Below are 27,393 nucleotides of genomic sequence, written 5' to 3' on the forward strand. Positions count from 1 at the left end.
GCCAGATTATATGCAAGGAAAGATTTCAAACTGTTCAATAAGTCAGGATTACTCATTTGAAACTAAGCAACTTTAGACATACTGTATAAATGATCTCATTAATATTTTCTGAGTGATACATTGAAACATCTTGATTCAACACAATTCAACATAGAATTAGATGAAATGGAACTGAGTCTGTGATAGGTAATAAGGATCTTCAAACCCATCATCTGTGAAATACAACATCAGGTCCTGAACATTAATACCCTGGTACTGATGAAACTTACTTTGGACAATCTGCTTCTCCAGACAGAAAGCAAGAAAGTAATCTTGACTTGTAACTAGTAAAATGAGCAAGTAAACAAGAAAACAGAGACAGGAGGAAAGAAAGAGAAAGGAAGGAAGGAAGGAAAGAAGAAAGGAAGGAAAGGAAGGAGGGAAGGAGGGAGGGAGGGAGGGAGGGAGGGACTTCTATAAATCTATTTAAGTCTATTCATTATCTCTTACTTTGCTACAAATTTCATTACACTGGCATTGAAGTTGCTATACAGTTTTCCAAAACTGCTTCAGAGAGAAACTAAGTAAAGTAAAACACGGTCAATTAAATGTGAAGACAAAAAGTTAATCTAACAACTGTAAAGGAAGTCTAGAATTTTCCAGATAGACTTCTTCTCTAAAGTTATATTTAAGGGAGACTTGTACACCAATGCCAAATGCTTATTCAAAATTGCAGAACACCTAGCTGTGATAGTGAAAAATAATACATTTCAGACTATCCTTTCTGGTCAGAAAAATTTAAAAGTTATCTTCCTGAGTCCAAAAAATGGAACAAAAAACATGAATAAGGGTCTGGCAACATCCAAAAATTGTCCAGGCCTAGCAAATACAGCTCCACAAGCAAACATCTAGAGTTTGAATATTAGTAGAATTCTGTTTAATCTGAGATCAAATCTATAAGTGATTTTTATATGCCTCCCCAGAACCCAGAACATTTACCACCTAAGCTATCTTTTTCATTCAGATATATTTTTTTCATTCAGATATATTTGACTCCACAGATCTCCTCTGTAGAAGTAGCAGGGTTTTGGGCACATGCACATTCTTGCTGAGTTTCCTGGCTTGACACTAAAAGTGTCAATAACTGATAATGGAGGTGTACATGAAACTGATTTAACTGGAAGTATCAAGGTAATATCCAGGTCCTGGACTTCTGAAGTAGAATGTAAAAGAATAAAAGAGAAAGCCAGAAGTGACTTCAACTGGCCTAATTACATACTCTTACCCATTATAAGAGTGCAACAGGCTGTATTCCCAAGCTAGGAGCTGGATGAAAGAGGTTAGAAGCCAGAGGAAAGAAGAGACCAATATCCTGAAGTCATTCAGCTCTACTTCTGCCCTTATTATCTGAAATATTTGTCAGTCTTCATTGCACAGATAGAATTTTACCTGAGAGTATGCATTAGCTGAGCCCTCTGTACTATGTATACTCTGGCTTTCAAGATTCGACTAGGTAACATGGACTCAATTTGATCATACAAATACATAAATGAAAATTGTGGGGCAAGCACCATCTTCTCCCTTTGCTCTTGGTAGCATCCCAGAAATACATTGGTTTAATGCTTTGGAAACATGGTCAGTCCCTGGAAAATGCTCAAAGAGTGACAAATAAGAAAAATAGAGACTTCCCCTGGACTCAGAGTCAGAAACCTGGGCTTAAACCCAAGTGCCATGACTTTAGGCTTGGTCACTTTGGGCAAGGTATAGCCAAATTTAAGTATTAACATGAAAGGAACTTTAATTTGGGGCCATCTAGTCTAGCCCCCAGATAGTTCTTTGATCATCTGAACAATATTATGGAGAAATGGTCTTCGGCCTGATGCTTGAACCTTCCTAGTAAAGAGAATTTTCACCTTAAGGTGACTTAATGTTCTTGTCTATAAAAATATCTACCTCACAGAGATGTTGTATTGGGGGATAAAAGATAACTAGTTTACAAAGGCTTTCTATATAATAACAATAAACATTATTTTAAAATATGAGTAAGATCAAGACTGAGAGTACTTTCTAAATTGCCAGATAAAATCATTACAAAGAGATAAGTTCTGTACACAGCAAGCAAATACACAATCCCCATTTTTAGTCTCTTAAACCTTATGACCACTTTCATCTAAGAACTTTTTTGAAATTCAATTTAGTACTTCTATTAGAAGAACAAAGGTGCAGTTTGCATACTCTGGGTTTCCTATTTATCTACAGCTACACTGTTTTTTCTTTGCAAACTTTTCAAGATAAAAATTTAAAACCCCAGAGCTCTAGAAGATGCTTGTTCTCTCTTCAGCCAAAACAGGCATCCAGTTTCTACAATAAATGAGATCATAGCATCCCCACTCATACTGCTGTAGCTACGAACCTGTCAGCATTTTTATTATAAAACCCTTTTCTTTCCTCTGGCTTGAGAGACAAACCATAGCAATTGTTGGGGAAATAGTTCCAGAAAAGAGCAATGCACAAGTACAGAAAGAAAATATCTCATTTTACAAAACTCATAAAGAGTGTATTTAGGAATTAGGCAGGCCTGCAGAATACCAAGGAACATTTCTTTTGGATGGTCATCTGGCCTTTTAAATAAAGAAAATAAAGTTTACTAATATTTAAAACAAAATTTTCTCAGGCAGCAGATGTTAGGAAAAAAATTATCTAGTTGAATATCGTCAGGCACCAATACGTCTGGTAACAAAAGCTATAATAACACACACATTACTGAATCTGTGCTCACATGGAAGCTGCTTTGAGGGTAGGGAGCATTCTCTAGCAGACTCTGAAGTAAGATAGTGGGGATGGGAAAGGTTATGCCAACTACTTCAAATAGGATAAAATAGGATATATTAATAATATGCTAGAGATGATAGATGAAACCTTATCTAGCAAAGTGGTGGTACTTCGTGAATACTCAGTGAAGGAAGATTGAATATAATTAATATATGATCTGGTTTACACAGTTAACTCTTTTCTTTCTCACTTGTGAGTCTTGGGTATGAACATGAAAAAGCTTCTCTCTAGGTTATTTCATACTATGTTATTGCAAATAAAAGTGAAAAGAGAAAGGACTACATCTGAGAGAGTAAGAGAAAGAAAACTAATAGGTATTTAATGACTACTACATGTGAGACATTGTATTAGTTACTTTCTTGTTTTGTTGGTATAACAAACACATTAAATATATCTTATCTCTGTCATATAGATGAAGAAACTAGAGCTCAGAGAAGTGAAAGGGCTTCCCCGAAGTCACATGGCTAATGGTTCAGTCACAATACTTTGTAATGCCAAACTCTGCCCTCAGGACTTGCTTCTTATATCTATGTTTGCCTGCCCAAGAGCACACTCAGAGTATCTCTGCTTGGTACAGAGGGTAGAATAGGATATATAATCTAACATTCTCTCCCCCTCTTCCTCCCTCCTTTCTCCCTTCTCCCTTCTATCCAAGGGGAAGGCGTACCTTCAGTGCCATATTACTACTTTCAACACTTCTCAAGAAGTGTTGGACCATAGAGATCAATTGTAGGTTTGAATAGAAAACCAAATTATTTTTCCTTTGTGACATAGTACAAGGCTTTAAAAACCCCAGATTTAGTTTGACTAACTTCAAAAATCCTACTTTATACCTAAAGACATCATTGGTTCTTTTGTCCTCTCATTAAATTCTGGAGCAGGGCCTTCCAACCTACTGAAGTATGAGACTACCTTTAAACTACTGTATAGGCCCTCATATGATATTAGTTGTACTGATGAAGAGATAGTGTCACATAGCAATTAATGACTTCCTAAATGGATCTATTTTGAATAGTATATAGAGTAATTCAAGTAAAGTCCTTAGAATAAAACACTGCAAGTGGTGATCACCCAAAAAGGGTTAGTCCAATCTGCTCTGTGAGGTGTTTTTCCATGTGCATTCCTTAGCAGTAGCTCACCAGCGAAACTGAAAGGTCCCTGAGGCAGAAACTATTTTACCATGTTTGAGTACTAACCTAAGGTGCCCACTATAATGTTAAGCACAATATATATGCTCAAGAGAGAACTAGAAATTGATTAATGGACAAGTGTACCTACATTTCTCCACGTGGAGATTTTCACAAAACCATAATGAGGATACTTGAGACATGGCTCCAAGAGAAAAATCGAAGTCTCCCACCCTTAGATAATAAGTCAACTGACATAAAGCTGCCATCTTATTTGAGAAATTATAAATGTAATATCATTAATTATTATTTGATAATATGATAGTATCATTATTTGCCATATGATGCAGTGATATCATTAATCCCTGCCTGGTTTAATCCATAATGTGGATATTAAGGCAGTTACAGTGCACTGGATCAGCATTTTAAAGATAATGACTGTTTTTAGTGTGCTCATTCATCAAATTAAATAATTTAAACTACTTTAGGAATTTGGAAAAAACTTCAATAAAGATAATGCAATGAAACCCCATCAAAATTATGTATTTTATGTTAGGAATTATGCACACACACACATACACACACAAAAATGGAAGTTTCAAAAATATTACTTTATTTATAAGATTTCCAGAAGCCATCATTTAGGACACTATTCTTATTCTATCTGACATTATCATTTAAATTTATGTAGAAAAAATATTATTGTGTTCTTTATAATCACTGAAATATATAATGTGTTCATATATCTGACAAGTACATTCGTGTGTGTGTGTGTGTGTGTGTGTGTGTGTGTATAGCTGAAAAAATCGTTAGTTTTAAATGTTTTCTACTATGGTATCTCTGGAAGTATAATCTGTGATTTATAATAAAATATATCTATAATCTTATGAGGAAACAATTTTAATGTCAATAAGATCACCATGGCATGGAGATCTGATTGCTTTTATGATTTATTAGCTTCTCTGTACTTTACTAGACAAGAATGGCTTATTAGTGATGACACAGCCAGGCATCTCACCCCAGATACTAGCCGTATTAGTCAGGGTTCTCCAGAGAAACAGAACCAGTAGAAGATAGATAGATAGATAGATAGATAGATAGATAGATAGATAGATAGATAGATAGATAATCAGTCTATCTGTCCTACCCAGCCCCCTCCCCCTCCACACACATATGAATTGGTTCCCATTATTATGGAGGTTATGTCCCAAGGTCAGCAGCCAGCAAGCTGGAGACCCCAGAGAGCCAACATGCAGTTCCAATTCTAGTCTAAAGGCCTGAGAACTGGGAAAGCTGATGATATAAGTTCCAGCACGAAAGCCAGCAGGCTCAAAACCCAAAAACAGCCAATGTTTCACTTCAAATCCAAAGGCCAGTAAAGGTCAATGCATCAACTCAAAGCAGGCAGGCAGGAGAAGTTCCCTCTTACTCAGGCTTTTTGTTCTATTCAGGTCTTCCGTTGGTTGGATGAGGCTCACCCATATCATTAGGGAGGACAATCTGCTTTATTCAGCCTACCAATTTAAACTCATCTAGAAATAATCTTTCAGATATACCCAGAATAATATTTGACCAAATGTCTGGCCCAGTGAAGGTGACACATAAAGTTAACCACCACATCAAGGTAGCACATTAAGTAATGCCTACTCTTTATTTCAGGGAACATAATCTCTGGGAAGTTTGATAACACAAGAGGTTAAGTTATCAAAGACAAATTTTAAAGAAAAGTGACAAATAAATAACAAAATAGGCACCATTTATTTTTTCACTTCTACACTCAGTAAACATTTATGAGCACCTGTATCACTCACTCATTCAATCAACAAATATTTATTAACTGTCTTCTGTGCAATAGGCATAATTATATTTACTGGATCTTCCAGGCATTATACTAAATTAATATACTATGGCCCTTGCCCCTAAAATCCCTACAGTTTAGATGAGCAAATGGATAAGCAAACAGAATTTACAACTGAATATTACAATTAGGATACAATTATTAAGTATTACATGCCATAAGAGTCCAGGGGTAATTTAATTCAAAAGATCCTGGGAATTATTTCACCATATGTACTTTATTTAAAACTTTACCTAGACACCCATAAATGCATACAAGGCAAAAGACTTCTTAAAGTCTGAGCTCTTTCAGGATCCTGAATTCTGCAAATCAGCATTCCCTTTCTGTGAACATACTTTATTGGTGTCATAAAAGTTAACCCTCATTTTTTATATTCAGGGTTTTTCTCTCAAATTTTCTACAATTAAAAATAAAAACTCTAAAAGACCTAGAAGTGGCAAGTATATATTGTTGAAGAGGACAAAAGGTCCATGCAGCCTGCTTGTTTGGGACATCAGCACCTGTTTAACTCCTTAGCTCATTTTTCATTTTCTCTTTCTGGGTCAGATATAATCTAGTATTTTTGTTTTTGGTGTGAATTATATAAACTTCCAGATTCTGCCTTTTGTAGCATTAGAAGACTTCAACAATGCATTGGTAGGTTAAAATACATCCAATTTACTGATAGGTGAATTTCAAAGTGTTTAACACTATTCAGTTGACTCTATCAGCAATCTCCATCTTCTCAGCAATATGTAAAGTGGTTTAATAACATAGAAAGAAATCCACGTATTTTATAGTTACCACATACCAGGCACTGTGCTAAATGTTTTGATATGTGATATATCACTTAATTTTTACAACAGTGCTGAAAGGAGGGTGTTATTTTTCCAGCTTCTTGCAGATAAAACTTGTCAGTTTCTCTTTTCTCACCTTGATTTCTAAAACTTCTAGTTCAGAGTTAGAAGTCATGACGTGGAAAGAATAACATTGAGTTAGAAACTAGGAGACCTAGTTGTAGCCATGGCTGTGTAACTTGCTGTGTGACCTTGAGTAAGTCACCTCCTGTCCACATGATTTAATAACCTCCTGTGGAAAATGATAGTGTGAATACTATGAAAAATGATGTTTGGATCAAACTCCTCTCAAAAGAAATTCTTGTACAATAAAACTGACTCCTCTGATCAGCGTGCCTTACATTCAAATTCAGGTGTGTGTAAATGACATTTTTGCAAATTGACTCATAGCTTAAAGACATTAAGCATAGAATCATGCTATTTGAAAGAGTACCAAAATTATATTGGAAATGAGTGTAGACTCCAAATCTAACCTGCTTAGGTTCAAATTTTGGCTCTGCTATTTAAGAGCTATATGTCTTCAGGCAAATTACTTAAACCACCTGTGCCCCAATTTCCCTATCTGTAACATTGGAATAACTACTATACCCATCTCAAAGGGGCACTGTAAAGATTAAGAGAGTTGACATTTCTGAAAACAGTATCTGACAACTGGTAGCAGGTCAGTGTGGGTATGTGTTGAGAGAGAAACTGAAGTCTTGGCAATGTAAATAGCTGTCTCCTTAATGTACCAATTTTAAACATTTGGATTTTTTGCATATTAAGTAATTTTAAGATGATACAAAGCAATATAGTCATGAGACTCCTATTAAAGCCTAACAGAGTTTTAACCCTATCCACAGGAGAAAAACTAGACTACCTCTTATTTACAAATCCATAAAGATGAAGAATGTGATGACATACAAAGTAGCCTGTGGTAGTACAAATTTATATAACTATGATTAAAATAAACTTAGAAATACCCATCATCAAGCATCTTAAATTATTTTTAAAAATCTGACTTAGTAATTTTACTTATTCTATCCTATCCAAAGGAAATAATTTTAAATCTAAAAAAGACTTATTCCCCAAGATGTTTATTTTATTTTTAATAGTAGAAAATTTAAGGGGAAAAAAAGCCAAAATATCAAAAGAATGGTTAACTGTTATTCAGCAATTAAAATACATTCACAAAGCCTAATATAAATTTAAGTTATTCAAATGCAAACGCAACATGATTACAACTACATTTTTAAAATAAGTCACATATAAACCAAGGAAACCAAAACAGTACTGGGAAACTAGGAAAACAGACACTAGAATATTAAGTTTTTACATCTAGTCCTCTGAAATAAAAAGTATTTTCTAAAGTTTATGTTCTGAATTTCTGTTTTTTTTCTAATGTATTTCAATGAACATATATTACTATAAAATAAAAAAATACATATACCAAAATTGTCAACCTTTGGAAATATTCAAAATATGTAAAGGGAAACCACCCTGCTAGTGACAAAAAAATGTACATAATTATATATAAATTGATGGCTCCTCTGCTACCACTAATGCTTTATAACAAAATTGGCCACATTTAAATAAACAAATGGGCAAACAAAACTACTTCTCTGTCACAGAGACTGTCTAGGCCAGAAAAAGGGGTCTGGGAGAGGTGGAGAAAGCCAGAAGGTTCCAGGGAACTGTCCACCAAGGAGGTTCTGACAGGCCCTCTGATCTTGGGGGTGTGTTAGAGCACCCTCTGGAGGTGGGGAGCCCACAACCCATTTCCCCTTTCTCTCTCTCTCTCTCTCTCTCTCTCTCTTTTTTCCCCCCATCTTTACCTTTCCATCATTCTGTTCTATTTTCCTTCCTTCTCTGCTCCTTTTTCTGTTTGCCTGGTAACTATGGAGATCGGAAGAAATAACACTTGTAAAATAAAACCAATTATTTTACCCTTTCCTTTTGCTTTTTTAGTCCTTGAACTCATCCCTTTCTTCTTTTGATTCTCTCCTTTTTTTGTTTTTCCATTTTATTCCATTTTAACCTTCCCCTTACTCTCCCTGTGCTCTCTTTTGTGAGAGTCACCCTGTAGAAGAAAGGCAGGCTGCTTTCTGGAAGATGACTCCTTTCCTTTGAGGGTTAGGGAAGTTACAAAATGTCCAAATATTCACCAGAAAAAAAAATTTCAGGACTCTGTAACATTTTCAAAAACTTTCCCCATCTTAATATATAAAAACAATATTGAATATACCTGATGTGTCCTAGGGGCTTCACAGTGATTCAGTTGAGCTGTTATATTAACAAATGGCTATTATGAGAAAGAAAAAGGTGCTCAAGTTTTAGCCACATTCCTTTTAAAATTGTAAATATTTAAAATATACAACAGAATGTTTTGATATAGTGAAATGTTTGCTACAGTCAAGCTAATTAACATACCCACTATCTCTGTTACATTCTCTGTGTGTATATATGTGTGTGTGTATGTAAGAGTACATAAAATCTACTCTCTTAGCAAATTTCCAGCGTACAATCCAATATTAACTATAGTCCCAACATTGTACCTGAGACTTAATGATGTTGAGCACCTTTCCATGTATCCATTAGCCATTTTAATATCTCCTTTGAAGAAGTGTCTATCCAGGTCCCGTGCCTTTTTTTTTTTTTTAACATAAATCATATTTCAATTATACCTTCCTTTTAATTAAAATAGTAAAGCAAAGGAATAATTGTAGAGAATACTGTAGTTTATAAAGTAGTTTTAGAATATTAGGACAAATAGCAAATATTCTTTTATGTTTGTATGTAGTTTTGTCTTAGAAATATTGGGGAATAAAAAAGGGGAATAAAAGAAGGGAGACACACACACGGACTGTGGACCTTTGCAATGTAGCTATAGACAAGAAACAGGAAAGAGAAATACTATTTAGGCTGGCCCTTGAAATTAAACTCAATACTTTGATCTTTGTGGATGGAGAAAACAGTTAAGTGAAGGTAAAGTTGATGCCTATTTTCTGATAATGACATAGAAACTACTATGACAAAAAAATAACATTTTAGAAGTCCTCCTTCCCCATGGCAACTTCATTCCCATAAATTACCTTGTGAATGTGTTAATGGCACATGGACAGGGGCAAAAATAAATAAATAAATAAAATTAAAAATAAACAAATAAAAAAGTTGGGGGGAAACTGATATAATAGAAAATCTTTTTATGGAACAAAGTTATTTTGGTTTCTCTCATGAGAACTTAAGGTTAGGTGGGACAGTGGGTGATCTGTATTTTAATAAAGGAAGTGGAATTACTTCCTCAATTGGCTCAGAATTAATTTGTGGAAGAAATGGTGTTGGACTTACATTTGTATCTCTAATGCCCATCATAATGCCTAGCACAGAAAGACACTCCATGTTTACAGTCATAAGTCGTATAGTCAGCTAAATTGAATAGCTGTCAGGATAAAACAAGAGGGATCCTGGAGATGGCTAAGTGACAAAAGAAGATAACTTTTGAGTGTCTAGCTTGAAGGCTCAAATTACTCAGCATCCTTCAAGCCATTCTGAGATAATTAGAGCAAACAGTTTTAGTGTTTTTGAAACTGACACTCTGGCCTACACATGAAAATGGTTTTAGACTTTGCCATATACATATCTTTCAGGAAAGGAAATAAATATCCATCCTAATAATCTTATTTTCACACTTATTAGGTAATCTTGAAATGACTGCAGGTTTTTGAAGTATCCTTACTGAAATCTGTGTCTCCATGATTTTTTCAAAAATTATTTAAATTACATTTTAATTACTAAAAGATTCAGTGAAAATCCTTTATAATTTTTTTCTTAAATCAATATTGTAAGAAATGTAATCATCTGCCATATCACTTAAATTTGAGACCAAAGGGAACAAGAGCAGTTTATTGCTATGCCTCCAGTGTGTAGCATTTCTTGTGTGGTTAATAAATATTTACTGATCAAATGGAATAATAGTATAATTTGTTCATTAATTTTCATAAATGTACTTCATTTTCTGAATGTCATATCAATATATAAATGGTTCCTATATTTTACATAAACAGCATAGAGCAAAGAAAAATAACTTTGGGAAAAGTAATGATTGATTTCTTAATAAAGATGAAGAATTTATGAAGGGAACTATGTTAATAACAGTGGAAGCAGTTTCTCCTATAAGTAATAAACCCACCTCAGTGGAACTATGAAAATAATTAGGGCCATATAAAAGCAACAATCATTTGATGAATTTATACATAGTAAGTACTGCAGGCATCTCATTTAAATGTTATTTCTCACAATGACATAGTAATATACACTGCAGTAGTTATTACTATGGCCACTTTACATATGAAGAAACTTAGACTTACATAAATCATATCAATAGTAAGTACAAAATTTAGCTTTGAAGCTTAAGCCTGATGTGAGGTAAATTTTCCATATTATATTCTGTTTTCATCTGTCAGATAATGTTGAAGAACTTCACTAGGAAGAAGGCTACAGTAGAAAGTCCTAATACTCTTTCCATATTTAAGATTATAAGGTGGAATCCTTATGTCAATTCATCTATAATTATCCTTTTGTTAAGTATGGTTATAATATAATAATTGATCCTGTTATAAAAGGATTTGAGAATTATCTTATTCAAATACTTTGCAAAATAAGATGGGTTAGAGTCTCTAAAAGTATTATTTTATTTTCACATAGCATTAATTTGTTTTTCAAAAAATGATGTCTGCCAACACACATGACATAGGTGTTTCACTCTATGGACATGAATCTCTCTCATAAAGTGAATTTGCTAAACCCAAATACCAAAAGGAAGAGAACGTAAAGAAAGTTAACTAATGTATTTCCTTAGCCTTAAAAAAAAAAAAAAAAAAGTGTGTGCTTGTAATTATTTTAATTCCCTCCAATATGGTCTGAAAATCAGGGGAAAATATAACAGCATAAAAGAAACTTGTCTGTAAATGAACTTGAAGGGTTGAATGCATATTCAACAACATTCTCTATACCAATGGCTTATCTTATTTGATTATTAGCTTGTGTTTAATTTCCCTTGACAAATAATTCACCTTTGTTAATAATCATTTAGCACTGCAAAGTAATTCTTGTAAGTTCATGGGAATGGATTTTAAACAGTAACCATTGCAAAGATGCTACTGTAAATGCAATTAGGAGGGTGAATAAAAGCATGAGGTAGGGGTGGCAGGTTGTATGGGAGAGAACCTAACTCCTTAGTTGTTGGTGCTGTTCATTCACATACACTTTCCTGACAGTGATGAACACACAAACCTTCAACAATTCTAAGACCTCTTTGGGGTTTCAAAAGGAACAAACAGCTACTCTTTAGTACAGGCAATATATTTTTTAACTAACCCTAAAGTGTAACCTATCATATTGAGTAGAAAAACATAAATCTCTGGCAATAGTATTATAATTCAATGACTTCATGAAAGACCTAATCAGAGATTGTTAGAGCTGGCGAGTGCCTCAGAGATAATCTCATCCACAGCCCTCATTTTACAGAAGAAGATCTGAGGCCCAGAGAAGAGAGATTCTCTAGGCATAGCCAATATAAGACTTAAAATCCTGACCCCCAATTTTTCCGTTAAGCTTACACCTCCTATGAGCACTATCCATGAAGTTCAGTGTGTGTGTTTCATTAACTTTACTGCCTAAGGTGCTTACCAATTGTCCAATCCAATCTCTGTTGTTATCTTTCAGAAAAATAGGTATAATGTGATATATATTCACTTAGAGAAGTCAAACTTTATTTCAGATGAAGCAGGCTCTTTCTCTCTCTCTCTTGCTCTTTCTCTCTCTCTCTCTCTCCCCCCTTAGTCACCATAGTAGCCACATGAAGTGCTTTATATAAATAAGCTGGACGAATCCACAGGCTTTTCACAACAAAAAGAAATGAAGACTTGTATCTTATAGTAACAGGACATGCACTCAGACCATTAACCGGCTTAAACCGTTCAAACACCAAGTTCTACGCATCTTTTTCAGGGAGTGCATCATCAGGTCCAACAAGGAAGTCCTGTGAATATATTTCAGAAAAGGAGCAATGAATGATAACCTGTTTTAAAAACCTTCAAACCTCATTTCTTTGGGAACACCAATCACCTTTACAAAAATCTGGGGTGGGACAGTTATTCACTACAAACTTCACTGAGTAACTGCGCCACCTCTTGATAAAATTTGTTTGTTGATTTCAAGTGGATTGTATAAAAGGGAAAAGCACGCAACTGGGGGCAATCTGAGCCTAGCTCCAGATTTTCTGTCTAAAATAAAAAATAAGCTCTTTATCTTAAAATATGTCACATTGCAAATTGATGTGTTCAATTTCATCTGGAGTTCATCGACCACCCAACTTACTCCTGCTAGTTGGCCCAGTGGGTTGGGGCTCTAGGTGGTAGTAACCTGAGATGAGTTTGGGAGCCCAGTCACTAGCTAAATGCACAAGGAGATCCCAAGCAGAAAGCCACCCAAGGTGCCCATTTCCGAGCCGCATCTGCTCTTACAGCCTCTGAATGTTAGACACCAGGGTCCCATCACCATTGAGTTATCGGCCCAACATCGGACGCCAGAAAATCAGTGCGATCTGTTGGCCCCCAAACCCAGCTGGCTCCCAGAGAGAGCAGAGCAGTCGCAGCTTCTGTCACTCTCCCAACAGGCAGAGACATAAACAAGCAACAAAAGGAATTGTTCTCTCCCCCGAGGGAGGCGACATGCATTAAAAAGACATGAACCTCGTCCTACCTTGCATCCAAACATCAACGATAAAGTGTTGTTGGTGCAAGCAACTTTGCAGTGGCAAATCATTGGTGTAAAACAGTCAGGGTCCTTAACAACAGGGGACATTCCTTCCGGGCTGCGGCAGTGGCAGCTCGCTGGGGGACCCAAACGCTGTGCTCGCCTGGCACATGGAGCGGAGCGACAGCCTAGACCGAGCTGCCGCTTCGATCACTGCCCCCTGCACCCGCCGTGGCCATCCCGGAGCCCCGGTGGAAGCAACGCCGCGGGCAAGTACCAAGCCTCTCGGGGTCTCCCTTCCCTGGGGAACGAGGCGTGTGGGGGGAGGGACAGAACCAAGAAAGAATTTTTCCCCCTACGGTGAATTTGGGGGAGGTAAAATAAAAATAAAATAAAATAAAAATAAACCATAAAAATAAAAGGAAGCGAGGCACTTAGAGGAGGGTTCAAAGGAGGTGGGGCAGTATTAGCATGTAAAAGGATGTGCCCGCCTACTCTCCCCAGTCACACAAGATTGTCATGCGAGCTGAAGGGGGCTGAAATTATTTCCTCTGAAGAAGAAGAAGAAAAAACATACTGCAGCTCCCGATTTGGTAAAAAGCCAGTGGTTTGCTGCAATCCAGAGTCACTGTGGGGAGCGCTGGCCGGGCAAGTGGGGTGGGAGGGAGGGGCTGAGAAAGGGAGGAAGCGCGGGGCTTGCCAGCCTGGCCCTGCCTTTGGGTGCTCTTGGTGCCGCCGAGGAGTCCCCAGCGTGGGAGCGCGGGACCTCCCCGCGCTGACGTGACCCCGAGACTGCATTTGGCCCCCACCGCTACAGCCACCCGAGGGTAGAAGACCTCCGAGGCCGACTTCCCGGGAAGGGAAGGGGAGGCCCGCGCGGAGCCCTGCCAGGAGCATCCTCCTAGCCCTTTGACAACAGCGTGCCTTGCCGGGGGCGGTCGGAGGGCCAGCAAAGAAATCTAGGGTAGAAAACAGTCTCAAAATGATTTCGCTGGTGCCCTACGCCGTTGACTTCTGGGTCAGGGAGCCTACTCACTCCCTGGGTAGGGAAGCGGCCTCAGAACCCAGGCTTTATTTGACATAACATTTGTCAAACTCAAAAAAGAAGCGTCTGCCCCTTCCCCACCTTGATGTCTCTGAGGCTCCAGGAAACCCCAGAAGTAGTATTTATGTTGTTCCAGAAGTATGAATGACAAGACTGATGGATGCTTTATTGTTTGTTTGTTTTTTGGTTTTGTTTTTTGTTTTTAACTGAGGCTGTCAAAATTGCAAAAGACCAAAAAAAAAAAAAAAAAAAAAAAATCAGCATGTGGCTGGCTGGCACAGCTGCAAAATTGCTTATGGAAGACAAAAACAAATGTGATAACAAGGGTGTGGGGGTAGGAAGTGGGTAAAACTAGCACTTTTTGGGTGCCACCTGGATGCCTGGCACTATGCCTCACAGATGGTTGGTAGAAAGAGAGCAAAACATCAGAGTTTGGAATCAGATTCTGGCTCTGGTGCTAGATGTGGCTTTCTGTAAGTCACTTACATTATCCAAATCCCTGTTTGCTTACCTGTAACTAGAAGGTGTTAACCCCTAACCTAAAGGTTTGTCACGAAGACGAGACAGATATATTGACCAACATATTCCTGTGGTAAGCCCCAGTACATGGTAGCTGCTCTTAACTTACATAGCTTATTTCATTTCTTAGCTTGAGAGGTAGATATTATTCAACATATTTTTTCTAGGGGAAGAAACTGAGACCCTTAGTGTTTTATCACTTGCTCAAGTCACATAATCAGTAAGTCTGAAGGTTAGGTTCAAAGAAAAGTAGAGGAGAGTTTAGAAAACAGCATCATGAGAGACATAACACACTTCTCCAGAAACATGTTCCAAAGTATTCAGATTTATTTGAGAAGGATCAGGACTGTCACATTTACATGAATATGGTAATTCCAAGACTCTTTCCAATTTGGTGTTAAATTCAGAAATCCCACCTGAAATACAGGAACAACATAGTCCAAAGTATCCATGGCAAACTGACCACATCCTCCTGATGCGGTTCCATCAGAATGCCAGACCACTTATATCGTAAACTAATAAAAGCCTCAATATCATGGTATGCTTCCTCCTTAGAAAGTTTAAATGTATTGGTTAGAATAAAAGAACATACCAACTTGCAAACCGTTAAGTCAAAGACAGTACCTTATAAAGTGCCTTTGCCCCACCCATATCCAAAATACTCTCCTCTTCTCTCCCAAGTTGATGGAAAATAAACCTGATTATGTCATAATTATCTATGATGCTTATTATAAATATGGATTATGAAGCCCAACCCTACATTTTCATCCTATAGGCCAGTAGAATGTCAATAAATCTACATTCTAATCAGCCCCCTTGTGAGAGGAATGCAATTCCTCCTTATGAAATAAGACTTATCTGAAGGAAATTCAATATGGAACAAAGTATGACCCTCAGAGTTGAGTTATACCTGGTTCTAACTGTAGAGGGCAGCCATGCCTAAAGTTTTGGGATTCTTACACTAAGTGCAGAAGTCCTTGCCTAGTAGATATCTCCATTAGGAATCAGTACTGATTCAATCTAATGAATAGCTGGAGGCCGCTGGGACTCAGGAGGTCTAATCTATAAGTTCTTAAACATACGAGGTCACATTTTAGGAGCAAAACTCTGGTCTGAGGCCTTGTGTGAAAATTTAAAGTCACATGTATAGATTAAGTATATCCCTTACCATTTTATTCCTTTATGTTAGCATAAAAAGTGTGATTGTGTGAGCAATTCCACCTACAGAGCATCTATAATTGTGGCTGGTTTTTCCAAGAGAATAGATTCTAAAAAAGCTGTACAATATTTCCCTTATTCATTAGCCTATAATTTGGATTTCAAACACCCCAAAAGTATTGTATGCTCTATATTGTGATGTTCCAATAATATCTAACAGTCTTTCCCTAATGAATTACCCAAGCTAAAGCTGACCTCCTATTCTAGGGCAGCATTAAGGCTGCTATGTGCAAGTTATTCCCCATTTTACAGTTTGTGCTAGTTTAAATTGATAAAGTGAAATGACAAAATATAAAACAAAATGTATATTTCATTTCCTTGACTTTTTATGTTTAACTTTAATCAGTGAGAGTTCATTTCTCTGTATGTGCGTGTATATGTGTTTATCTGTTATCCATTTATATGTATTAGATAAAATGCTTTCCCTTAATTCTCCTCTCCAAATAACAACTCTGGGGTAAATTGAAGGGGAAGATGAGGGGAAAAGTGGTTTCCATGACAATGCATTCCATAGTTACAGCCAGTAACCACTGTTGTTAAAATACATGAATCACTGTTACCTTAAGATATGAACACACTGCATTACTGGTTTGAAAAGTACTAATTTGAGAGTGTACTGCATGGGGGTGTACTGCAATATTTTTAGGAGATATTACTAGGAAATGCAAGGAGATGACGCATTCATTTTCATAGTCAAAATAAACTATTCTTAATTAGACATTTCAATGATTGATAAAATTTACAGTTCCTCCTAGTAATTATCACTTTTATAAAATGATGCATCACAACAATACACTATTAAGCATTTCTCCTAATGACAACTTTCCTCAAAATGGACTCATAATTACAAAAATAGGATTATCAATAAATGTAACCAGGGTTTAATTTTAATCTTTTATTTATTATTGTTATACTTAATCAGAAACTGGAACACAGTAAGAGACATTAGCTAGTTATTCATCTTTTTTCTTTGTTGATTCTTTTCATAGCAATTTTTTAAAAAGAAGTTGTTCATGTTGTAAAGGAAAAGAATAGATTGGCTACTAAGTTTCAATTCCCTTTTTTATTAAGATGAAATAGGTATATTAGATTATTTCTAAGTTTGCTTCCAATGTTGAAATTCTCTGAGTGATCTTCTAAATACGATTTTATGAATGTAAAGGAAATTTGAGAAACCATTTTGTTCAGTTACCTATCTTCAGAAATTTCACTCTTCCATAACATTTACTATTTGATAGGCACTAATATCATGTTTGCTATGTACACTGTTTTGAATTCCACAGAGTGCTAGAGCCAGTCCTACTCATGACAGCTGGTTATGTGTAACTCTGTCTAATTTCACATTCAGTGACATCATGCTGGTAGCTTTGAATCAGTCATGAGAGAGTATTTACACCATTTAAATGAACAAACACCACAATTCAGGACTTTTTTTTGCAAAACACTTTTACCAGTACAGCACTGATCTAAGTACTTTAACTACATTAACATTTTTAACCATCACAATCACTCAATCTCACCCAAAAAAGGAAAGTGAATGACAGAGTGAGAATAATGCCCAAGGTAATAACATTGTTACACTAATCAGCTAAATGAATCAACTAACAAAAATAGTTTTGATGACTTTCAATCACAAATGTTTATTTCTTCCTCATGTTAGATGTACTTCATAGCTTAGCTATCATTCTAGCCCATATTGTCCATGGACAGAAGAGTAGCCTCTATAAGTAGCTTCTGTCGCATGGAAGAGTAACCTCTATCTAATGTTCTCATGGCGGAAGGAGAAATGATCAATGATTGAATATGCAGCGAATCTTAAAACATCTGTTCAGACATTAAAAACATCTTCCAGCTCACATTTTATTAGCTAAGGAATGTCATGTGGCCAACCTGATGACAAAGGTTGGGGAAAGATAATTCTTTCAGAGGGAGGAAAGAGAGAATACTGATAACAGTAATATAAAACACTATGGTTTATTCGAGTGATAGAATTGAGATTTGAAGTCAAGCCATCTGATTTGAGGATCTAAGCTCTTAATAAATAGACTATCCCGGCTATCACTTATAGCTAACACCTCCCAATTTTTCATCTACTGTCTATAATAGTGTTTGTTATTTAGTAACTCTTTGAGGGAATTCTTCCTTATGACCCCTATAAAGAAAGCATAGTGTTTAGGTAACACATGAACTTTGGAGACAATCAAACATATAAGGTTTTGTCATTATTAGCGTGAGATTTCAACCTTTAAATCCTTTTCCATCTCCTCTACCACTGTAAATTGAAGTCCATTTGTTTCATTTAATCTTTAGTAGAGATGTTTTCTTGTAAGTGGAACATTGCATTTTTATCATTGAGTTTCCAAAAACATGTAAGGCAGAGAGGAATATGAATGTCCTTCTGCCATCAGTGAGTTTACAAACCAGTTGACTAGGTTACTCCGAAATGAGAGTAATGAAACTCTTCCTTACAGTAAGAAAGTATATACAATTAAGAACTAATAAATATACTCAAAGTCCATACGAATGCTTGACCAATCTAGTTAACTTAGCTAAGCTACCATTTCTTGTTTCGTAAAATGGTGATAATACTATAGCATTACTATAAGGCTTAAATGAGATAATGTGTTGAAAAATGCCAGTCATCTTTATCTGGTTTGTATTAGGCACTCAGTAAATTATAAGGGCTTTGTGTCGCTTTTCTGTTTTGTTTTTTTTTTTTAATGAAAGTCAACAGAAAAGAATAAACCTACCCAATATGTATAATCTCTTTATACTGAACAATTCTAAGTCTTTAACCTTTCTTCACAAGTTTTACTGTCTCAGCGACTCTCCTTAGACCCTTTCTCAGTTCTTCCATACTCCTCTTACTGAAGAAAACACAACTGCAATGATATATTCTCAGGTCCCACATCAATAAACTCTAATATCTATCATGTTCCCTCATAATTGTCAACCCTTTGTGTTCACTGTAATTTATTATTATTATTATTATACTTTAAGTTCTGAGGTACATGTGCAGAATGTGCAGCTTTGTTACATAGGTATATACATGCCATGGTGGTTTGCTGCAACCATCAACCCGTCTCCTACATTAAGTATTTCTCCTAATGCTATCCCTCCCCTACCCTCTACCCGCCAACAGGCCCTGGTGTGTGATATTCCCCTCCCCATGTCCATGTGTTCTCATTGTTCAGCTCCCACTTACGAGTGAGAACATGTGGTGCTTGGTTTTCTGTTCTTGTGATAGTTTGCTGAGAATGGTGGTTTCCAGCTTCATCCACGTCCCTGCAAAAGACATGAACTCATCCCTTCTTTATGGCTGCATAGTATTCCATGGTGTATATGTGCCACATTTGCTTTATCCGATCTATTACTGGACGCTTGGGTTGTTTCCAAGTCTTTGCTATTGTGAATAGTGCTGCGACAAACAAATGTGTGTATGTATCTTTATAGTAGAATGATCTATAATCCTTTGGGTATATACCCAGTAATGGGATTGCTGGGTCAAATGGTATTTCTGGTTCTAGATCCTTGAGGAATTGCCAGTCTTCCACAATGGCTGAACTAATTTACACTCCCACCAACAGTGTAAAAGTGTCCCTATTTCTCCACATCCTCTCCAGCATCTATTGTTTCCTGACTTTTAAATGATCTCCATTCTAGCTAGCATGAGATGGTGGTTTCGATTTGCATTTCTCCAATGACTGGTGATAATGAGCATTTTTCATATGTCTGTTGGCTGCATAAATGTCTTCTTTTGAGAAGTGTCTGTTCATATCCTTTGTCCAGTTTTTGATTTTCTTTTTCTTGTAAATTTGTTTAAGTTATTTGTAGATTCTGGATATTAGCCTTTTGTCAGATGGATAGATTTAAAAATTTTCTCCCATTCTGTAGGTTGCCTGTTCACTCTGATGATAGTTTATTTTGCTGTGCAGAAGCTCTTTAATTAGATCCCATTTGTCAATTTTCGCTTTTGTTGCCATTGCTTTTGGTGTTTTAGACATGAAGTCTTTGCCCATGCCTGTTTCCTGAATGGTATTGCCCAGGTTTTCTTCTAGGATTTTTATTAAACTTCCGTTTAAGTCTTTGATCCATCTTGAGTTGATTTTTGTGTAAGGTGTAAGGAAGGGGTCCAGTTTCAGTTTTCTGCATATGGCTTGCCAGTTTTCCCAGTGCTATTTATTAAACAGGGAATCTTTTTCCCATGGCTTGTTTGTGTCAGGTTTGTCACAGATCTGATGGTTTTATATGGTGGTGTTATGTCTGAGGCCTCTGTTCTGTATGCCGGTTTTCAAAGGTAATGCTTCCAGTTTTTGCCCAGTTAGTATGATATTGGCTGTGGGTTTGTCATAAATAGCTCTTATTATTTTGAGATATGTTCCATTGATACTTAGTTTATTGAGAGTTTTTAGCCTGAAGGGGTGTTGAACTTGTCAAAGGCCTTTTCTGCATCTGTTGAGATAATCATGTGGTTTTTGTCTTTGGTTCTGTTTATTGATGGATTATGTTTATTTATTGGCATATGTTGAACCAGCCTTACATCCCAAGGATGAAGCCAACTTAATCGTGGTGGATAAGCTTTTTGATGTGCTGCTGGATTTGGTTTGCCAGTATTTTATTGAGGATCTTCACATTGATGTTCATCAGGGATACTGGCCTGATATTTTCTTTTTTTGTCAGTCTCTGCCAGATTTTGTTATCAGGATGATGCTGGCCTCATGAAATGAGTTAGAGAGAATTCCCTCTTTTTCTATTGTTTGGAATAGTTTCAGAAGAAATGGTACCAGCTCCTCTTTGTACCTCTGGTAGAATTTGGCTGTGAATCTATCTGGTCTTGGACTTTTTTTTGTTGTTAGGCTATTAATTACTGCCTCAATTTCAGAACTTGTTATTAATTTATTCAGGGATTCAACTTCTTCCTGGTTTAGACACGGAAGGGTGCGTGTGTCCAGGAATTTATCCATTTCTTCTAGATTTTCTAGTTTATTTGCATAGAGGTGTTTATAGTATTCTCTGATGGTAGTTTGTATTTCTGTGGGATCAGTGATGATAGCCCCTATATCATTTTTTATTGCATCTACTTGATTCCTCTCTCTTTTCTTCTTTATTAGTCTTAGTCTGGCTAGCAGTCTATTTTATTGATCTTTTCGAGAAACCAGCTCCTGAATTCACTGATTTTTTGAAGGGTTTTTCGTGTCTCTATGTCCTTCAGTTCTGCTCTGATCTTAGTTATTTCTTGTCTTCTGTTAGATTTTGAATTTGTTTGTTGTTGTTTCGTTGGTTCTTTTAATTTTGATGTTAAGGTGTCAATTGTAGATCTTTCCTTCTTTCTCTTGTGAGCATTTAGTGCTATAAGTTTCCCTCTACACACTGCTTTAAATGTGTCCCAGAGATTCTGGTACATTGTATCTTTGTTCTCCTTGGTTTCAAAGAACATCTTTATTTCTGCCTTTGTTATGTACCCAGTAGTCATTCAGGAGCAGGTTGTTCAGTTTCCATGTAGTTGTGTGGTTTTGAGTGAGTTTTTAAATCCTATGTTGTAATTTGGTTGCACTGTGTTCTGAGAGACTGTTTGTTATGATTTCCGTTCTTTTGCATTTGCTGAGGAGTGTTTTACTTCCAATTATGTGGTTAATTTTAGAATAAGTGTGATGAGGTGCTAAGTAGAATGTATATTCTGTTGAATAGGGGTGGAGAGTTCTGTTCACTGTAATTTCTAAGTCCTCTATGTCCACTCAACTACCCCCAAGTATAGACTCTTTTACTTAGCATGTTTGTATGACCTTCATTTGAAATAGTTTTCTTATATAGTTGATTAGCCAATAAATGGATGAATAAAGAACCAATACATAAGTGATCTCAGCCAGACTTTCCACTGCTGACACCTAGGCTCTAGGTGAAGTACTATGAAGTTCTTTGAGTCCTGACCCAGCTCCCCTCCCTGCCACCTCCTTGGTAGGAGGAGTATACTCTTTATTGAAGAAATGCCAGCCTATTCGTTCCGAATCAATTCTGACATTTTGTTTCAGCAGCAAGTGTTTTTTGAAATAATTATTGTCCCCTCACAATTTTGCCTTTGAGACTTCTCATGACAGTTACTTTCAACCTTGTTGCCATTTTGAAAAAGCAACTCCAAAACACTACCCGCTACACCACCTGTGAGAATACTGTTAATGGCAAAATTCAAATAACAGAAGAACCCTTCTTAGGCCTTATTGTTCACCAAATTTGATGTCAATGTTGAAATAATAAAAGTTGGGTCTATGTTCCAGTCCTAGTTTGGACACCTGCTATGCAATTCTGAATTGTTACTTAAGCTGACAGTTAATTGTCTCAAGTACAAAAAAGGGGAGGAGGTTGTTGAGTAATAATACCTCTATCACAGGGTTCCTATGAGAATTAACTAAAATGCCACATGTAAAAGTACCTATCAAAGTGCCTGGCACATATTATTAATAAATGCTTAATAATATTCATTTGTCCACTCACTGATTCTTGTATTCATCCATTCATTACACACCAAAGCTAGCCAAGAAACTTCCTTAAAACAAATGTCAACCAACCACAGCAAAATTTCTGTAAAATCACTAATTCTATTTTTATATTGGACTTGCCCATCTGTGAAACAAAGGCAAATTGATCATTGTCAAAAAAATAAACTAAATCAGAGTTCAACTTTGAAAGCAGTAATTCATGAGAAGACTGACAAGAACATGGCTCATTTTAAATGGCTTTATATTGCCACTGTGTGCTTCTCTACTACAAATAGATTTTCCTTATCAGCTCCCTTTCATCTGAACAATAGATGGCTCTTCTAGCTGCATAAACTAGATGAGGCATCTTACATACCCCCAAGAACACCACTCTATTATGTCACAAGAAGTGGCCCTCAGCTAATCATACAGTAAGTTGAATGATTACTCAATGAAACAACTCCTCCCCTAAAACTGTGAAGACATCAGATTTCTGGTACAATCTCCAGCTATGTATCACAGATTTAAGATAATGATATAATTACACTTTTTCTCTTAATGAGCTGCAAGCATAATGGTTAAAGTCCTTGATGGTACCAAATTTTAAGTATAGCCTACCTAGATTCTTATGTCCAGTTTGCTTAAAATAAGATTATTATAAGAAAACTACCTTTTGGTACAGTGTGTGAGTTAGTTGTATTACAAGAATGATGGTGCTTTCTTCCTTTAATACAAGGACTGTCAATCTCAAATGTAATGCATTGGAAGATGTGCGTAGTATTTGCTTTAGTTAGCATCTGATCATGGAAAAACTTTGCTTGGTTGATGATGTTAGCACATTATCTCCCCCTTTTGGTTACCAATTGTATACTTTGAAGTACCTACTATGTACTAGACACTAGGCCAAGTTCGGGATACAGTGGTTAAGTACAGACCAATGCAGTGCTGGCCTCATGGAGATTACAAACCAATGGAGAAAGCAGATCGGGATAAGTGCTTTGAGGAGAGCTACATGGCTGTATAAGAGCATATATAGGGAATCTCATCTAAAAATGGAGATAGAGAAGGTGTAATTAGGAGAATGATAACTGAGTTGAGATAAGAAAAATAAGTGGGAATTAACTAGACAAATGGAAAGGGGAAAAGCATCTCAAAGAAAAGGAATAGGATATACAAAGAATATGTGGTACCAGCACACAAGGAACATGGAAAGGACTGAGATAAAGAGAATACAGAAAATAAGGGGAAACATCAAGTGAACAGAGGCTGAAGAAGAAAGCAGAGGTGAGACTATTCAGATTATATTTAAAATGTTTGTTCTTATTCTGAAAGCCTTAGGAAACTACACAAGAAATATTTTAAAGCAGCTTTATTGGTGGAGAACTAACATACAATAAACTGGAAATATTTAAAGTATAAATCTGGTAATTTTCAACATATGTATACATCTGTGACACCATCAACATAATCAAGATAATAAACACATCTATCACCTTTAAACGTTTCCACGTGGCCCTTTGTAACCTCTACCCCTCCCACTATTTCCTAATCCCCCATCCCAAAACAATCACTCATCTGCTGTCTGTCACTAAATATTTATTTGTATTTTCAAGAGATTTATATAAATGAAATCATACAATATGTGTTTGGAGTCTGAATTTCTTCCACTCAGCATATGTATTCTAAGGCTTATCTAGGTGGTTCCATGCGCCAATAGTTTACTTCTTTTCTTATTACCAAGCAATATTACATTGTAAAGATATATTATATAATTTGTTTATATTTGTTGACGAACATTTGAGTCACTTTCAGTTCGAAGTTATATAGCTGCTACGAATATCTGTGCATAAGTCTCTGTATGGACTTATATATTTCCTCTTCTTTTGGAGTGGATTTGCTTGATAACATGATGAATATGTGTTTATATTTTAAGAAACTGTTAAATTGTTTTTCAAAGTTCTTGTCTCACTTTACATTCCCACGGTCAGTGTATGAGAATTCTAGATCTTTGACATCTTCACCTGGTATTGTCAATCATTTTAATTGTAGCCATTCTAATAGATGTATAACAGTACCTCATTATAGTTTTAATTTGCCTTTCCTTAATGACTCATTGTGTTGAACATCTTTTCATGTGTTTTTTCCCCCACTATCTTTGCTAAAGTATCAATTCAAATCTCTTACTTAGCTTTAAAATTGAGTTGTTTGTTTCTTATTAAGTTTTGAGAGTTTTTCTATAGTCTAGATTCAAACCTATATTAGCTATATGTTGCATATAGTATTTCCCAGTCTTTGGTTTGTCTTTTTATTCTTATCAATGTCTTCTGAATACCAGAAGTTTTAGTATTGATGAATGCAATTTATTAGTTTTTTTCCTTTATGGGTCATACTTTTATTTCATATCTAAGAAATCTGTGTTTAACACAAGGTCACAAAGATATTCTTCTCTTATTTCTTCTAGAGGTTTTGTAATTTTACATTTTGACCTATGATCAATTTTGAGTTAATTTTTGTATATGATATGAAGTATGGATCCAAGTTCATTTTTTGCACGTGTATATGTAATTGTTTCTGTATTATTTGTTGAAATGACTATCCTTTTTACATTTAATTGTATGTCTTTGTCCTTATATGTATGGTTTAATTTTGGACTCTCCATTCTATCAATCTGTTTCTCCATCTTTCCACCAATACTATGTTTTGGTCACTGCAGCTTTATAATAATTCTTGCATCAAGATATTTTTGACCTCCAACTTTGTTCTCTTTTTTTCAGAGCTGTTTTGACTCTCCTAGGCACTTTAAATTTTCACACAATTTTTAGAATGAACTTGTTAATTCTATACCTACAAAAATTTCAACTGGAATTTTGACTGTGTTGAATTGTGTTGAATCTTTAGATAAGGTTAGAGAGAATTAACATCTTAATGATACTGATTCTTCCAACCCATTAGCAAAGTATCTGTTTACTTCTTTAATTTTACTCAGCGATATTCTATAATTTCCAATGTACTGATTTTTTCACATATGTCCTCAGATTTATTCCTAAGTATTTCATATTTTATGCTCTTCTAAACGGAATTCCTTTATTGATTTTAATTTGTAACTGTTGTTAGTACATAGAAATACAAATGGTTAATTTGTATATTGTCCTTTTATTCTGCAACTTTGCTAAACTCACCTATTAGTCTGGTAGCTTTTTAAATAGATTCTATCAAATCATGACATGTCATCTATAAACAAAAATGAGTTTTCCATCTTCCTTTGCTTCTTTTTCTTTACTAATTGTACTGGTTAAAACATCCAGAACAATGTTGCATGAAAGTAGAGAAAGTGGATATCCCTGTTTCTGATCTTAAGGGGAAAATATTCAGCCTTTCACCACTAAATACGATGTTAGCTACAGGTTTTTCACATATGTTCCTTATCAGGTTGAAGAAATTCCCTTCTATTTATATTTTGCTAAGAGTTTTTGTTTTGTTTTGTTTTGTTTTTAATCAGGAATAGATATTAGATTTTGTCACATGGTTTTTCTACGCCTGAGATTTTTTTAGGTGATTAACATGGCGATTTTTGAATGTTAAACAATCCTGTATTCCTGAAATAAAGCTCCTTTGGTCATGATATATTATAACTTTAGTGTACTATTAGATTCCATTTGCTAAAATTTTGTTTAGAACTTTTTCCATCTATGTTCATGAGGGGTATTAGTCTGTAACATTTTTTATTGAAATATATTTGCCTATTTTTATACCAAGGCAATACAGGCCTCATGGAGTGAGTTGGAAAGTATTGCCTACTCTTTGATATTTTAGGAATGATTTGCATAGAATTGGTGCTATTTCTTCTTGAAATGTTTGGTAGAATTTACCAAAATCAAACTATCTGGGCTGAGAAAGAAAGAGAGAGAGAGAGAGAGAGAGAGAAAGGGAATGTGATATGTGTGTATGGGAAGTTTTATATAAAGTTTTTAAGCAGAAGTGGGGGATGTGATATTATATTGCATTTCAAGAAGATTGTCTGGCTGTAGTGTGGTGAAGGACTGGAATGGAACAATACCGTCAGTGGGTAGAACACTGAAGAGGTGCTCTCAGTAGTGCAGGCAACAGATAATGGTGATACAGACTAGAGAAACGGCACTGGAAACAAAGATAAATAGTTCAACTCAAGGAACATCTTAGAAAGTGAGTGAAAGTGATAAGCACTGGGGGTAGATCAGATATGGGGGAAGTTCAGTATGACTTCTAGGTTTCTGGTTTACATAATTGGATAAGTTGTAATGCCATTCACTGAAATATGATACACTAAAAAGTAAGATAGTGTTTGTGTATATGTGTGGGATGGAGGAGGCATTATTCCTTTTGGGGGATTTTGCTTATTTGTTTGTTTGTTCCTTTTGCTTGTATTGTAAATTTGATTTACAGTGTTTTTGGTAACTCTAACTTGGATACATTCCTCTAGAGCTCAGCATAAGCTAGGTTAGAAATATAAACTTATGAAGTGTCTGTCAATAGGTTGTATTAAAGGCTCAGAAATAGCTATCATCCAACCTGAGAGAAGAGCATGACAATAAAAAATTATCTAGAATCAGACTTTGAAGAACTTTTTTTTTTGTCTTTTAAAAAACATCAGGAAACTATTTTTCTTAGTAGCTACTCTGTTGACTCTGCTTAACAATGACATAATATATCCTTTTTCAATAATGTATATACCATCTATATTTGGTCTTAGTTGGTGCCAGAGAGGCAGCAAGGTGGTAAGATAAAATAAATA

The 27,393-nt window shown here is 35.8% G+C and overlaps 2 protein-coding genes across 17 annotated transcripts in view; one reads left to right on the forward strand and one right to left on the reverse strand.

The window, feature by feature from the left end:
* DLG2 (discs large MAGUK scaffold protein 2) overlaps positions 1–27,393 on the reverse strand; it is a 2,230,265-nt gene that overhangs the window by 1,258,903 nt on the left and 943,969 nt on the right. Inside the window, exon 1 of one of the 16 annotated variants that reach the window (XM_050755807.1) lies at positions 13,374–14,022. The exons of 13 other annotated variants lie outside the window; for them this stretch is intronic. In XM_050755807.1, the coding sequence (XP_050611764.1) occupies positions 13,374–13,475 (102 nt within the window). In that variant the 5' untranslated portion in view covers positions 13,476–14,022. Of the gene's footprint in view, positions 1–13,373; positions 14,023–27,393 lie in introns of those variants that run through there. 2 more of the 16 variants (XM_050755806.1, XM_050755805.1) reach the window with 2 other exon arrangements.
* TMEM126A (transmembrane protein 126A) overlaps positions 1–27,393 on the forward strand; it is a 1,099,470-nt gene that overhangs the window by 99,654 nt on the left and 972,423 nt on the right. The window lies entirely within an intron of this gene.

This window comes from Macaca thibetana, chromosome 14, assembly GCF_024542745.1.
Source record: "Macaca thibetana thibetana isolate TM-01 chromosome 14, ASM2454274v1, whole genome shotgun sequence".
NCBI lineage: Eukaryota > Metazoa > Chordata > Mammalia > Primates > Cercopithecidae > Macaca > Macaca thibetana.